At 41.8% G+C, this 15992-nt stretch overlaps 1 protein-coding gene across 1 annotated transcript in view; it reads left to right on the top strand.

Annotated features, from left to right (window-relative positions):
• CRYBG1 (crystallin beta-gamma domain containing 1) overlaps positions 1 to 15992 on the top strand; it is a 150640-nt gene that overhangs the window by 38734 nt on the left and 95914 nt on the right. Inside the window, exon 2 of the mRNA XM_075923953.2 lies at positions 11088 to 11226. Coding sequence (XP_075780068.2) covers positions 11088 to 11226 — 139 coding nt within the window. The remainder of the gene's footprint in view (positions 1 to 11087; positions 11227 to 15992) is intronic.

Genomic DNA, 15992 nt, shown 5'->3' on the forward strand with positions numbered 1-15992 from the left:
CTTACTAAAATCTCTACAATTGATAATATATATCTAATGCCAATATCATGTCCATATGTATAAAAGTTAGGCAAATACAACAATGCACACTATTTTGGTGGTAAAATATGTTGTTTAAAATCGGCAATCAAACAATCCATTATAAAATCTGGGACCAAGAACAGAAAAGCAGTATAGTTTATATTGATTACTGTCATGGTACCTGAAGATTATGTATTATAAAAACTGAATATGTAATTTAAAAGTTTACCACACCACATTGTAATAAATTTTTTTTCCCACTTAAATCTCAGTGAAGTCTTAATAGGCAACTTTTGAAAGCTAGATTTCCATTTCTATATTATAACTGATACCTTTACATATCCTGGCATCCATGAAAAAGAGTATTTTAAAACTCTTTAAAATTTTCTAGTGTGAATTGGAATCGTTTTCTCAGTATTCTAAATGTCTAGATTACTGAAGTTCAGAAAAGTAGTGATTATCCTTTATTTACATTCCTCTTGTTGTGATGCACAATTCACAATTAAATTGGTGATAAAATCACACTCCCTGTTTCAGAACTTTGTAAATTATTTTCTTGAGGCAGACAGCTCTTTTTTTTTTTTTCCTGCCGAAGACTTGGGTTTCAGTTGGGCCTACCCCAAATTCATCACATCATCTCTGTGCAGAAGAGCACTGTCACTGAAATAAAAGGGTGTTGCTTATCAGGATGTTGGCGCATTGACAAAGTGATGTGATAGTCTTGCTAAGCACCTGCCCACACACTGGCTCCCATGCAGTGTGTATCATCTCACTTTCTCATAAGCACTTACATTATTATAAGAACTTAAGAGTTTTCTGATTGCTCTTGGTACTAAAACAATTTTAATGGTATCCAAATTAATGTGATTCTGAAACTGGACTCACTCTAAGCAAAAATAGTTACTCTCAGAAGTTTTTAAAGAATACAGTAATTCAGATACTAGTTTTTTAGCTACCCATTGCATTTTTAAAAGGTTCAAATAATATTGCAGAGGGAAGGAATTTTGTTTGTGTGTCTGTGGAGGTTAAAAATCAAATGAACATCTTTTCTGACCTTAATGTCTTAAGACACATCACTGATACATAAATATCTACTCAAATATATCCCTGCATATAGGGGTAACTTGATCAATGGAGGGGAAAAAGTACAGGAAGCAGTACTACTATGTGGTATAGTAGGAGTAAAGGTGGCATTTCTAAGAATATCATCGGATCATGGCTGATCAGTAATACAAATGTGAAACAGCATAGGTTACAAGAATAGGGTTTCCAGGTGTTCGGTATTCACCAGGACAGTCCGGTATTTTCACCTCCTGTCTGGTAAAAAAATTCAGAGAATACCAGACACCGGAGATGTCCGGTATTCTCTGAATTTTTCCCCGGCCAGGAGGTGAAAATGCTGGGTGCCTGGTGACCCTACAAACACTCAGTACCTGGCATCTCCTCCCCCCAGTCCTCAAGAGCCTCAGCCCCCATGCTTACCTGGTTCCCCAAGGCTGCCGGCACAAAATGGCTGCTGGCCAAAAGACCTAGGGGAAGCAATGCTTTCCCCTGGGACTTAGTGCTCAACTGCTCCCATGTTCCTATTCCTGCACTCACTCTTAAAGGGGACATGCTTTTTTATTTTATTTTATTTATTTATTTTTTTAGCTTAAAAAGTCCTTAGAGTCTTTTTTCTTTTGCTCAACAACTTTGATCATCTGCCCCCCCCCCTTTTTCCCTTCAACATAATTTTTTCCCGGTGTTTTTTTTGGGGGGTGGGGTGGGTGGGGGGTGTTTGGTATTTTTGTTTCAACCATCTGGCAACCCTATACAAGAATGAGTGAGAAATTTGACTCAGAACTCCTGACTAGGGATGTAAAATCCTGTTCAACTGGATAACTGGTTAAAACGTATGTTTAACCGGTTAACTGATTAAAGGGCGAGCAGCCCCGCTCTGCTGCAAACAAGGGCTGTCCCGGCCAACCAGTTCAAGGAGCCCCTGCCTGCAGCGGGGGTGCCGGGGCAGGCCTGCCACAGAGAGGGTCTTCTCTGGTTGGTTAGTCGGAGCAACACCTGCCTGCAGTGGGCCCTGCAGGGCTGGAATTCCAACCCCTATTGGTTTACCAGAACTAGTAAGCTTCACCCAGTAAGGGTGAAGCCTACTGGTTAACCATTCACATCCCTACTCCTGACTCCTCTTTCCTTGGTAAAATTACTTCACCTCACTGCCTTAATTCCTCCATATGTTATGTTGAGATATTCCTCTACCTAGCCTAGATTGTGAAGATTATTGTTCATACAATGCTTTGAACATATAGCGCACCATGAACTTTTCAAGATTATTATTATTATGATATCCAAGGGCTGTTGAGTGTAGATTTCTGCACAGTTAAAGTATGATGATTTACGTTAACAAATGTAAAGAGCAGGTACAAGTGAGCTCTGTAGATGGAGGAATGTATCTTATATAGCTATTTATACATTGCCTAATACTTAGGGCTCTGACCCTGATTGGGGCTTTTGCATGCTAACATAAAAAGTAGTAATGCCAAGAAGGACTCCAATTTGCTTTATGCCTGCAACTGGTATTAATTCATTGTAATATCTTCAATATCAAGACATTTGATTATAGCAAATATAGAACATTTTCTAGATAGCTGCAAATAAACTTTCGGATAATTTAGTTTTCGTGCACTTAAATATGATTTGTTCTCCCCAACATTGCAAGTAGAAAAATTACAATAAAAAATCCACATGTACTTGCAAGAGTAGTTGAGTAACTAAAAACCTCACTGCAGACACCTACTCATTATCTCTGCCTCACCTAAACTGAATTGTACTTAATAAGGAGATAGTGGAATCACGTGGTTGTGATACAAGGGGAATGATGGTTATGGATAGGATTTATGATATGGGTAGGATTTGGATAAATCTTGCACCACAGTGAATGTGCCACCCAGTGGCAAACTTTGTAACAAATCTATATATTGAAATTCAAAAATCTAACTGAGGATGTAGAGAAGAGAATTTTGGATACGCAGAACATTGGAATGACTTCTGGGATAAGAATTTTTTCATTGGATGGTCATTACTGAAAAATAGTAACTGATAGGGTTTGTTAGGTGGACTTATAGGGGATAAAATGGAAGGCTGAACTAACTCAAATAGTCTGCTAGAGAATATTAGATAAAGCAAAGATTAAAGAAGTCATGTATTAATATTTTAAAGTATTTGTACACTAAAGCAAAGCATATAGGAAACAAATAAGAACTAGAAATGCTACTAAAGGATGCTGATTATGGTTTGATGGCATAAATAGAAATCTGGGATGGTTCTCCTAATAAGAAAGTCAATATAGATTTGTAAAGTCTATATAGTATAAAGGGAAGAAAAGGTGCAGTATGATGTTATAAGTGTGCGCAATTTGCAATCTTTTATTGCAATGGTAAGAGCCTAATGCAGTTTTTAATTGCATACAAAAAAAATCATGTAACAGAGAAAGAGGTAATAAATCTTCTATATAGAATTGATATGTCTGCACCTAGAATATGTGTTAATTTCTGGAACCTCAGTACTGGAAAGATATTGACAAATTGGAGGTAATTCAGAGAAGAACAAGAAAAATGGAGATGAATCTGGAGCAATTAATTTACAATGGAAGTTAAAGAATTTGCCAAATGGCGAAACATGGTTAAAGTCTACAAATATTTTTAAAGTGAAAATTCAACAAGCAGGAGGAATAGTTATTTGAAGTTGCATAGTGGAACATTACTAAGAATAACAACATGAAATTAAGAACATGTAGGCCAAGTATCAGGAAAAGCTTAATGGTGTGAGTTCTATGGGCAAAACACTTTCATGTGACCAATAAGAAATTACTGTGCCATGGCAAGGAAATGAGATCATGGGTAGTTTTCATTGGTGCTTTACAGCTCTCGGTTCTTTGAAAAGTGAACATAAAAAGTTATGAATGGTCCTGTAGCACCTTAGGGTAGGTCTACACTGCATGGCTATGGAATCCCGAAATAGCTACTCAGCATCTACCCAAGCTATTTGGCCATCCCTGTAAACCTCGTTGCACGAGGGTTAAGGGATGGCTTGAAATAGCATGTTATTTCAAAATTTGGCGCTGTGTAGACATGCCAAATTTCAAAATAAGCTAATTTGAAATAGATTCGAAACAAGATATGCAATTTGCATAGCACAAATTGCTTATCTTATTTCAAGTTTAGGGTGCTGTGTAGACGCACCCTTAGACACTAACCAAAAAATATAGATAATATCATCATGAGCATTTGTGAGCACAACCAACTTCTTAAAATTGTTTAATTACAGACTAACAAGGTTATCCCTCTGAGACATAAGTAGTTATGTTTATGAATCTACAATGTGGCCAGTAGGTGGCAGAGTTCTGGCATAGAGTGTTTATACTTTACTGTGACTGCTTGTTAATATTCCACTTTGGAGTTACAGTAAAACCAGGACTCATACAAACTAGAATTTTATGTCTCTTACTTAGTTTTCCTTAAACAAATAAATATAGTAAGCATCTGTCATTTATGCTACAAAACTGGTATGCCTAGCACCCAATTATTTATCATTTCAGGACAGCTTCTCTTACATTTTGCAAATTATAAATACATTCAGCCTTGAGGCGATAGTGGTAGAGGTGGAGAGAGAAAGTGAGTTTCTTTCATGTTTCATAAAAATCAATCCAGATTAGGAGTTAAATATGCAAAAAGATCTAGTGGGCATAGTCTGAAGACTGTGCTATTAAATAACAGACAGTAGGTGGAAGAGTGATGTAAACAGGTAATCCACCTCTATAAAAATTGTGACAGTTGCTAGCCTATTAAACATTATTAATTTATGAGTAAAACCGTGATCCAGTTTTTTATACTGAACAGTGTGCCATGTGTTTTGTTGACAGTATATTATCAGTCTTTTCCAACTGCGAATTTACTTGTTTGAATAGTGTTCATGTCTATTATCTTAAATACTTTTGTTCACTGTTAAATTTTCTTACAAAACAAAAGAAAGGTAGTAACTGCTAGGCTGAAGGGCATTGTCTCTAACATATACCTCTAATTTCAAATTGTATTTAATGACTTTTGTCTACTGTATCTGTTGTCAGCTCTTCCATTGTTCAGTAGTAATTTCTTGGTAAACAGAATCTTCTGCCTCTGCATCTCACATCTCCTAAAGCCTTTAGAGACTAGTGTTTCTTCATGCTTTGCACCGCTGTCATGCCACCCTATGGCAAAGTTGTTCTTCCTTTGCTCCAGCTCCACTGTTGTAAGATTGATTGAATTGTATTTTTATTATTTTGATTAACTGTGCAACCAGATGTCAGCCTATCAATAATGTCAGTGTAAAGGGCTCAGATAAGCACCCATCCCATGCTCCGGTTGCCTTTAGAATAATTAACTTTACAACCTTATCTTCAGACATATAATAGCAAGTAATAATGGCTCACCATCACCCGCAAACACCTTGTCCCCCTGTCTCCTGGTTAAACTGCCACCCTGGGTGTCTGAGGTAATAAATGGGCCTTGCAAACAACTATGAGGATTTAGTAACCTTCATGACATATTGCAAATCCTATTTTTTCTTTCAGCCATTTGGTATTTTGACATACCAAGACAGGAAGGGTATTCCAGAATTGAGGTGATTTTTGGAAGAATGCTCTGCTACCTGCTTCCCCCCTGTTGTTTTTTTAAAAGGATTGTTGCTTGACTATTTTTGATTATCTAAGCTGTGACTGTGTGGCATGGAGAGAGAGGGATCATTTCCCATGTCACCTGGTCTTTAAATCACTCTGAGATTTAAAAGTTGTAAACCATAACTTTATATTCCAGTCAGAAACTCCTAAGAGCTTGTCTATACACTAGCAAATTACTGTGCTATAACTTTCTCACTTAACTTTGCTGTGTAGACACACTCTATTTCGGAATAATGGATGTTATTCCAAAATAACTATGTGAGCGTCTACACAGCCATAACATTATTTTGAAATAATTTCGAAATAACGGGAGGCTTATTCCAACTTCTGTAAACCTCATTCTACGAAGAATAACACCTATTCCAAACTAGTTATTTGGAATAGGGGCTGTGTAGCTGCTCCACTTCTGCTATTTCGAAATAGCCCCTCTCCAGGGCCATTCTAACTTATTCCTCCCCAGTGCCTCCAGGGGCTCTAAATCGAAATAGTATATCTACATTAGGGAAGACTGCCTCGGACTAATTTTGAGGCTTCCCAGCAATAGCTATTTTGAAATAAGCTATTTCAGAATCACTGTTCTGGAATCTTATTCCAAAATAAATGTGCAGTATAGATGTAGCCTTAGAGTGTGGAAAAAACACCCCCACTCTGACCATAGTAAATTACAGTGCTATAAAGTGACAGTGTAAGCAGGTTCCCGGAGCTGTGAGATGTGCTTCCAGCACTGTTAGCTCCTCCCCTCAGGGAGGTGGTTTACTTAGAGTGCTGTAAGAGCTCTCTCCCAGCACTCTTACCATGACCACACTGCTGTGTTTAAGCACTGCCATGGTAGTGCTTTAAATTTGAATGTGTAGACAAAGTTTGAGTATAGTTCTTGAACAGATAAACTGTGTACTCCTGGCGTGAAGCTCTGTTCATTAAGATTGCTGCCGTATTTTCCACCAGCTCTAGTTTTTGAGTGGAATAAAGATGAATCCCTAGGTATTTGTCTGGAGTTTAAATGGTATCTGAAATAAACTCAGTTGCCTCATCAATAGGTGATAAAAGGACCTAAACATCAAACCTGAATCACAAATGGTGACTTCCCTCATGCCAGGAGTGTACTTGTTCATTTTTCCTGCTGTTCTCATTAATGCCTCCTTAATGCTATATTGGGCCTTAGCCAGTTAGTCTGCATCTAGATCCTGATCTCCTACTGACACTGGGTCTTCTGTTCTGCTGCATTAATAAGATCATTTGGACATGAAGCAGAGTGGCACCAGGGTACTGAAGACATCTTGCACCATATATCTGGAGTAGCCCCACCAGAGGCCTCATATCCATGGTAAACAAAAGTGGGGCATAAAAGAACCTTCTAGCATCTGACATGAGTAGACCTTCATCCACATGAGCAGTTGCCCTTGATCACCTTCTGGATTGTCTCTTATAGTGAGTGGAGCTAATTTAAAGTAGTTAAATGCTGTGGGCAGTAGGCATGTTAAAATAATAGAATTTTAGGGTTAGACGGGACCACAAGGATCAAGTTGAACCCCCTGTCAAGATACAGGATGTATTGTGTCTAAACAAGGGATGTGAAAGGTTAACAGGTTGATCTTATGGTCACTTGAATGGGTGATGCTTAGTGCTTCCAGTTAACCAGTGTGGGCTAGAGTAGCTCCCACCCACCATGGGGAGTGGGCTGCTCCAAACCTGTGGGGCCAGCCGTGGACAAGGGCTGCTCTGGATGGCTGAAGCAGCCCTGTCTGCAGCAGGAGACTGGAGCCAGGCTGGAGCAGCCCTTCCCACCAACACTATTTAATCGGTTAACCTTAAACATTATGTTCAACCAGTTAACCAATTAAACATGATTTGTCATCCCTAGTCTGAACCATTGAAGACAGATGGTTACCCAGCTTCCTTTTGAAAACATCCAGTGAAGGAACTTCCATGACCTTCTGAGGCAGTCTGTTCCATTGCTCTGCTGTTCTTACCATTAGGATCTTTTTTGTGAGAGCCAGTCTAAATCTTTTATGCCGTTGCATCTTGTCCTGCCCTCTGTGGCAAGAGAGAGAAACTTTTCTCCATCTATTTATATGGCAGTCTTTCAAGTATTTAAACACGCTATCATGTCTCCTCTCGATCTCCTCTTTTCTAAACTAACAGTGGTGCCACTTTGAAGGAGTTCTAGACACCCCCAAAAGAAGCAATACATGGGGACCACAAAGTGTCACGTGTACCCTCGTCCAAATCCATGAGGGGAGAGGGGCAAGCGCCAGTAGCTGTCAGGAAGTGTCCTGTTTGTCCAACTGCTTTCAGCCCAGTGCTTTGAGGGGCCTTGCTGGGGCCCAGAAGACTTTAACAGAGGGTCTGGCACTGGCAGTAGGGGTCAGCCCCTCCACCCACATTCACTGGTGGTGGCAGGAAGTGCAGTGATCAGGTTCCAGTCCACTCCACTCCCCTGGGTCTCAACCATGTAGCTCTGCATCTCGCTGTTGGTGAGTACAGAAGGTCCTCTCAAGTTCTTTGCCCTAGCAATATGGCCTGGGAGAAAAGCAGGGGAGGGGGGCCTGTTGCAGGCTGCAGGGGTTGGGAGGCCTCCCGCACATTCCAGCAGTGGGAAGGGAAGTGACCCAGTCCCAGTCTTTTGACGTCAGCATCACTTACAGAAAACGAGCTTAAAAAAAAAAGGAAAAACAGACTAAACATTAGAGTTTCTGAAAAAAATCACCTATATTCTCTCCCACACCTGTCACACTTGGGAAGGGAAACTTTTATTTTGTTGATAAAGCAGCATAATTGCAGAATCTGCTGATATCCAAAGGCTAAGGTGTGACTTTGCTGTAAGCCCAAAGAATGAAGCATTGTTTCACAGCTCTAGGAGCAACTTGGACAGAAGAGTGACTCAAAAGCATCACAGTCTCCTTCTCAGTTCCTATACTGCTCTGAGGCAGGGACAGGAGGAGGAGGGAGTAAACTCTGCCAGGTATAGACAAAGCACAGCCTGTTACACCAAGTGCAACTGTGCTGACTCAAAACCTTCTTGCCCTGCATAGAGGGAACATAACCACTCTGTGAAGCTCTTTCCTTCCTGCCCACACAGGGACATATGAGGGTGCCTCACTAGCCAGATTCCAAAGATGCACAAAAGCATCTCATGTTACATGAGTCACATGTTTTTATGCTGAATTTATTTCAATTTTTTAAAATGTCTCATTTCTCCTTTAGTGGGGCACGGTGAAATGAAATGTAAGTCCTCTTGGTTCAGAATTTTGAAATCAAGCTAATGATATGGGATGTAAGTATACTGGCAAAATTGGGTCCATTTAAGTTTTATATTTTATTGTATGTGAAACTGAGTCACCTGCTTGGTTCAGTTTTTACTTTACTTTATGACCATGTGCACAAATGACATACCATCATGCTCATCTTGGGCCAATCTCTCTTCACGTTAATAGTCCCACTTTTTGATGAGACTGCTTGTAAGAGTGAAGTGAGCAGAATGTGCAGTGCATGATGGATCCAAAAGCCCTGTGCAGTGTTGTGCTGTGTACATAGTGGTCACATCACAGAACAAGGAGATAATGTTTCTTCTCAGGTATGACTGCCTCCACTGAATATTGCAGTCACTTGTAGGCATCTTGTTACCAGAAAAGTGATAGAAATGTAGCCGTGTTAGTCTGGTGTAGCTGAAACAAAATACAGGACTATGTAGCACTTTAAAGACTAACAAGATGGTTTATTAGATGATGAGCTTTCGTGTGAAATGTGATTTGTCCTTTTCATATGTGTTCATTTTTTAAAATTGTATCCTTTGGTATATATGGTTGTGACTATTTTCTTCCACTATTTGATCTGAGGAAGTGGATCTGGCCCACGAAAGCTCATCATCTAATAAACCATCTTGTTAGTCTTTAAAGTGCTACATAGTCCTGTATTTTGTTACCAGAAAAACACTGATGAATTAGAAGTCCAAAGATGAGCAACCAAAAATTATGGGCTGATGGGAATACTTTTGAGAAAACATTAGAAGACTTAAATAAAAATGATTTCCTTGGCTAAAAAACAGCATGGAATGTACAAATATCTGAAGGATGTAAACAGTAACAGGGATAAAAATTATTTTAGCAGGCTGTATAAGAAGGCATATTTTAGGGTACGTCAACACTAAAAGCTCTACAGCGACAGAGCGGCAATGTACTGCAGGTTTTTGCGCAAGAACTCTTGCGCAAAGAGCGCGTCCACACTGCCACGTGCTTTTGCACAAGAGATGTGCTTTTGCGCAAGAGAGTCCATGGATGCTCTCTTGCGCAAGAAAGCTCCCATGGCCATTTTAGTCATAGGGGTTTCTTGTGCAAAAAGGCTCTTGTGCAAAAAGGCTTATTCCTCATGAGTGGGGAGAAGAATAACTCTTGTGCAAAAAGCCCTCTCTTCTGACTATCTACTGCAAACTTTCTTGTGCAAGAAGGGGCTTGTAGTGTGGCTGCTTTGCAAGTTTTTGTGCAAGAATGGCCATTCTTGTGCAAGAAGCCTGTAGTGTAGACATAGCCCCAGTGTAGACCAGCTATGGACAATCTAGGTTAGTGAGTGGGGCACGTGAGTGGCTCTCCTTCATCTCAGTGGGCTATAAGATTGTTATAACCAAAATGGTCTCCTGGGATAGGGTAGTTTTGCTATCTGTGTCTGCATATCTAGAATTTGTGTGCCAGTTGATTCATGCCAGTGCTTTGACTGGATGCAGAGGGAACATATGTCTCTCACAGTCACTTTTGTATGAAATCAGCATGCACTTCACTTCACATGCATGTCATTTTAGTAATACTGGTAAGCAGGGGCAGATGACGATTTTGCGGGGCCCAGGGCAGCACAATTTCACACCCCCCCCCCTTTGACACAGCGCATGCGCGGGGCTTCTTGAAGCGCAGGGCCCGGGGCGACTGCCCCGCTCAACCTACCCTATATCCACCCCTGCTAGTAAGAAAAACATCTGTGTGAACTGAAACCAGCAGAATCTGGCAACCTGGCCCTTGGGCAACAGTAAACAATATATTTCACATGTCACACATAGGTGGGCTTCATGCAGCCCACAAACTGCAGGTTGCCCACCAGTGGTGCAGACATTTTCTTTAATGACCAAACCAGTTTTTCTGTCATAAATTTACCCTCTTGAGAGGTGGAAGCTAAATCAACAGAATTCTTCCATCATTTACATAGAAGATTAACAAATTCACACTCGAGACGTGTAGTTGTCATATCCAGCAGTGACCTGGATAGGTCAACCTACATTTTAGATGTAGACCAGGCCTAATAATAGAGCAGAGGAAGTATATCATGGACTTTATTTTATTAGCATTTATTAAAAATCCAATGTTTTCTCTCCTTTCAGATATTCTGAAATATCAAATAAGCACTATGTTGCTCAAGACAACCAGTTGTCTTCAATACCATATCCAGATTCCCAGTCTTCTCCAACTCCCTCAGCAATTTCAATATCTATCACTGCACTACCAATAATGTCAAAAAAGGTAAGGGGGCATCAAAAACATTTCACTGGAAGGATGATCATTTGGGGGAAGAAAGGATTATAATATTTAATGTTTTCTTAACTTTACTGTAAAAAAGAAACATGTTTGTGAACTCATCGGCTAACTTGCAGAAGTATTATACATTGTAATAATCTAGGAACAAATGTTGTTGGGGAGAGGGGGGTGAAATGGCTTGAGGAGATCTTCCATAGAGAGACACATACCATATGACTTTTTCTCCTTTTAGATTGTATTTTCATGAAATATGTATAAGCCAACAAATACAGGTATAGTAAAGTGGCACACTTGCAATAATGCATTAACTAATTGGCATGTATTGTTTCCTACAAAAAAAATTTTCCAGGGAAGGAAAGTAGGGAGTGTATTTGCTTTTTCATGTTCATTTCTCCAGTAGTGTTACTCATCTGCTTGTCATGAGTATTGTTGCATGCCAGCAAGCTGGTGGAAAAAAAAGAAGCTAATTATTTCTGTCTAGTGTGAGAACTATATCTCAGCTATTAGATTACAGTCAAGATTGTGTAATGCCTTTCTTGTCATAACTTATTTTAAAACTATCTGGCTCAGCAGAGAAATTAATTTTCCCATAGCCAGAACTAAACAGCAGTCTACTACTTGAAAAGAACTGAATTTTCCTAGTTGTAGTACTTATATGTATTTATTTAAAATTCTAAAATTCATAGTGTGTGTTTTTTAAAGTCCAGAAACAGCTATTTTGATCAGCAGGCAGAAAAGAACGTCACTACTTGTGGCGTCACTGTCTTTGTTTTCTATGAAATTAGTACGCTAAAATCTCTCTTACTGTGAAATTTACATATCAGATTGCTTTCTTGCAGGATGAGAGAATGATAAAGTTTTAATATTTAATACGCATTTTTTACATATTTAAAAGTTTGTTATTTTTCCCCTTTATGGAACAGTGCTATAACTAGATATGAAAACTGTCAAGTTAGTTGTTAATGCCTGGCAGGATATCAGTTAAAATGTTGGCGTTTCATTCTTCACAGGAACTCAATCCTGTATTTTAAAACAAAAAACCACCCTGCAGCTGAAACACCCTAAAAAGTTACAAAGCAGCTCCATAATTGTTATATAACAAAATGAAGACATAAAAAAGCAAAGTCTGACTTTTGTAATTTAAATTGCAGAAGTCAAGAAATTAATTTTTTTTTGGCAGGAGTCATGTGTATGTATCTAACAGTTCAGTATTATTGAGGTTGGCCTTTAAATGTTACTAAATACATTTTAATATATTAAAGAAAAGCATGTTTTATTCAGATTTCATTTACAAAGGTGTAAATCAGGAATAATCCAGTTGAAATTAATAGAGTCATACAAGAGAAAAACTAGCGAGAGATTAGAATCATATTCATATGCTTATGGGAACTATCATCTGAATTTTTTCTATTCTACATGGAGTTGTTAACAATGATGCTGGTGTAACAGTTTGTCAATGATTTTCCTTTTAAAAAAATCTCAAAAAATCCAGCATGTGATTGATTGTATATAAAGCAACTATACCAGACTCCTTGATTCCAAGAACAAAGATCTCACTTGTACAGGTACAAGGGGAAAGGAGCCAAGCAGGCAAGTGGCAAAGAGTAAGTTCATCAGTCAATAACATACTATTGTTTTCTGGGCTCCAGTTGAACCCTAATGACAGAATGCTAGAGATATCTTTATCCATTAAGCCTACCTCCCACCTTTTGTTTTTCCTATGGTTCTTGGCAAAGCCAAGAACTTTATCAAAATCAACGAACAGTACATTGAAATTCAAGACAGCAACTTAATAAATTCAGCAACTCAGAATAAATTTAGAGTAGGCATAATGACATAGAAAATATAAAGCTTTCCAAAAAATACTTCACTTTTTGTCAGGAAATCATTTTCTTGATTAAAAATAAAGGTTATTTGAATGCTTTATAAGCTAATTATGATCTGGAGAAAGGGGTAAGCAGTGAGGTGGTAAAGCTTGCGGATGATACCAAACTGTTTAGGATAGTCAAGACAGAAGCAGACTGTGAGGGACTCCAAAAATATCTCACCAAACTGAGTGACTGGGCAACAAAATAGCAAATGAAATTTAATGTGGATAAGTGTAAAGTAATGCACATTGGGAAAAACAACCCCAACTATACATACAGTATGATGGGGGCTAATTTGGCTATGACAAATCAGGAAAGAGATCTTGGAGCTATCGTTAGGGCTCGACAAATATACTCACCTGCTCGCCCGTGGTGAGTAGATTTTACCAGCTGATGAGTGGAGGGGCGGACTGATGCGGTGGGCTGTTGTGATGGGCTGGCCGAAGCCCGTACTATGGGTGGCGCAGCCACATCTGATCCGCCGGCCAGCGGAGGAGCAGAGCGCCGCCGGGGAGGGGGAAGTGCAGCGATTCTTGCCACCAGGATGCCTGCATTAGCTCTGGCGCGAGGAGGCGGGGTGCGAGCCAGAGGGTGGGACGCCGGCAGGACATGGCCCCGCCGATTTTAAAGGGCCGCGGCAGCTCGGATCTGGCCGCATGTCCCTGGGAGCTGGCTGCGGCGCCACGGCCCCAGCCCACTTGCTGGCGAGAGACTGCTCCTTGTCAACCTCCCGGCTTGCTGTGCCTGCTCCGCACCCCTTTGTCTCCGCACCACCTGTTCCCCATGCTGCCTCTGCTCCCCTGCACCCCGGGCCCCCTGCTCTCCCTCTTCCCTGCAACTCTCTGGCTCTGTACCACCCTTGCACCCTGCTCCCCCCGATCCCTGTCCCCCAGTTCTGTGCTGCCCGTTCCTTGCACTGCCCCTAGACCCCAATTCCTCTGCCCCTCCCGTTCCCCGTGTCCCATTCCCTGAGCCTCCACCGCATCCTGCCCCCGATCCCTGCCCCCCCCAGCTCTGTGCTGCCCGTTCCTTGCACTGCCCCTAGACCGCGATCCCTCTGCCCCTCCCGTTCCCCACATCCCATACCCCGTGCCTCCACCACACCCCGGACCCTGCTCCCCCCAACCCCTGCGTCCCTCTGTGCCTCCTGTTCCCTGTGCCACCCCTGTACGCCCCCGCTGTTCCCTGCACCCCTCTGGCTCTGTGGCTTCCCTGCCCCCCCTGTGGGTCGGGAGTGAGGAGTGCTTGTCCATAGGGAGGGGCTGGACAGGGCAGGGAAAAGGCTGCTGTGACCCAGCAGCAGTGAAAGGGGAAGTTCACTTGAAGCGCCTTTGCCTTTATGGAAAAAAACGAATGAATATGCTATTTGCTATTTATAGGGCTAAAAAGGGGGCTGCCAAAAAATGTTTTGCTTGGGGCAAAAAACCTAGAGCTGGCCCTGGGGGAGGGGAAGGGGCTGGGCTGGGCTGAGGGGAGGGGAGGGGAGGGGAGGGGAAAAATATGGGGAAGGGGCTTGTGCTGAGGGGAGGGGAGGGGGTCAGGAGAAGAAGAAGAAGAAAGGGGAAGGCACCAAGGGATAGGGGTACAGGAGAGACAAATCCCAGGGATCCGAGTGCAGACAATTAGGAAAAGGGCAGGAGTGGAGGTGGAGGTGGGAGGGGGGACAGGGTGATGCTGGGAGAGGAGAGGGTAAGGGCACTGGGGGCTAGAGGGGAGAGGGGGAAGTGCTGGAAGAAGGCTTGAAAGAAGGGGTGGGCATGAGGAAGGCAGGGATGGAGCAAGGCATGCGTAAGGACACAGGGGCATGACGGGAATGGGGGCAGAGGGTGGTGAGGGGGTGTGTATCAGGGAAAAAGAGGGCAAAGGGGGCAGAGGCAGTGAGGGAAGGGGGAGGCACCAGGAGGGTGCAGGTGCCAGGGGATTCTGGGGGTGAAGCAGAAGGGCAGACACCTGCAGGGGAGGGACCAGCACCAGAGGAGAGAGGCAGGGCAGGTGTGTAGAGGGAGGTGTTAGGAGCGGGGATGAGGAGGTGTAGCTTGCATGATCAGAGTGGGACTACTGGAGGAGTGGGCACAGGGGGGAGAGAAGGGCTGGTGGAGCGGGGCAGGTCTCAGGAAGGCTGAGGGAAGTGAGAAGGGCAGGAGTCAGGACAGCAGAGGAGGGTGAGAGGTTGGGGGGCAGCAGGCACCAGGGGAGCTGATGGAGCAAGGGGAGGAGACATGGCAGCAGAGGGAAAAGGTAGAGGTTTATAAGATATTTATTAATAACTTGGGTAATATTTATTAATAACTTATTAGTAATTATTGTTCTTATTCTTATTAGGAATTTATGCCATTAAAAAACACTTTTTGGGGGGGAGGGTGGCGAGTCCCTTTTTTGTCTGGTTTTCCATAATTTGTTGAGCCCTGGTTATCGTGGATAGTTCTCTGAAAAATTCCACACAGTGTGCAGCGGCGGTCAAAAAGGCAAATAGGATGCTAGGAATTATTAAGAAAGGGATAGAAAATAAGACACAGAATATCTTACTGCCCCTGTATAAAACTATGGTACGCCCACATCTGGAATACTGTGTACAGATGTGGTCTCCTTACCTCAAAAAAGATATTTTGGCCTTGGAAAGGGTTCAGAAAAGGGCAACTAAAATGCTTAGGGGTTTGGAACGGGTCCCATATGAGGAGAGGTTAAAGCGACTGGGACTTTTCAGTTTAGAAAAGAGGAGACTGAGTGGGGATATGATAGAGGTATATAAAATCATGAGTGGTGTGGAGAGGGTGAATAAAGAAAAGTTATTTATTAGTTCCCATAATAGAAGAACTAGGCTGTGTCTAGACTGCAGGCTTCTTTCGAAAGAGGCTCTTTCGAAAGCATCTTTCGAAAGAGCCT

This window comes from Pelodiscus sinensis, chromosome 3, assembly GCF_052426305.1.
Source record: "Pelodiscus sinensis isolate ZL-2025 chromosome 3, ASM5242630v1, whole genome shotgun sequence".
Lineage (NCBI taxonomy): Eukaryota > Metazoa > Chordata > Testudines > Trionychidae > Pelodiscus > Pelodiscus sinensis.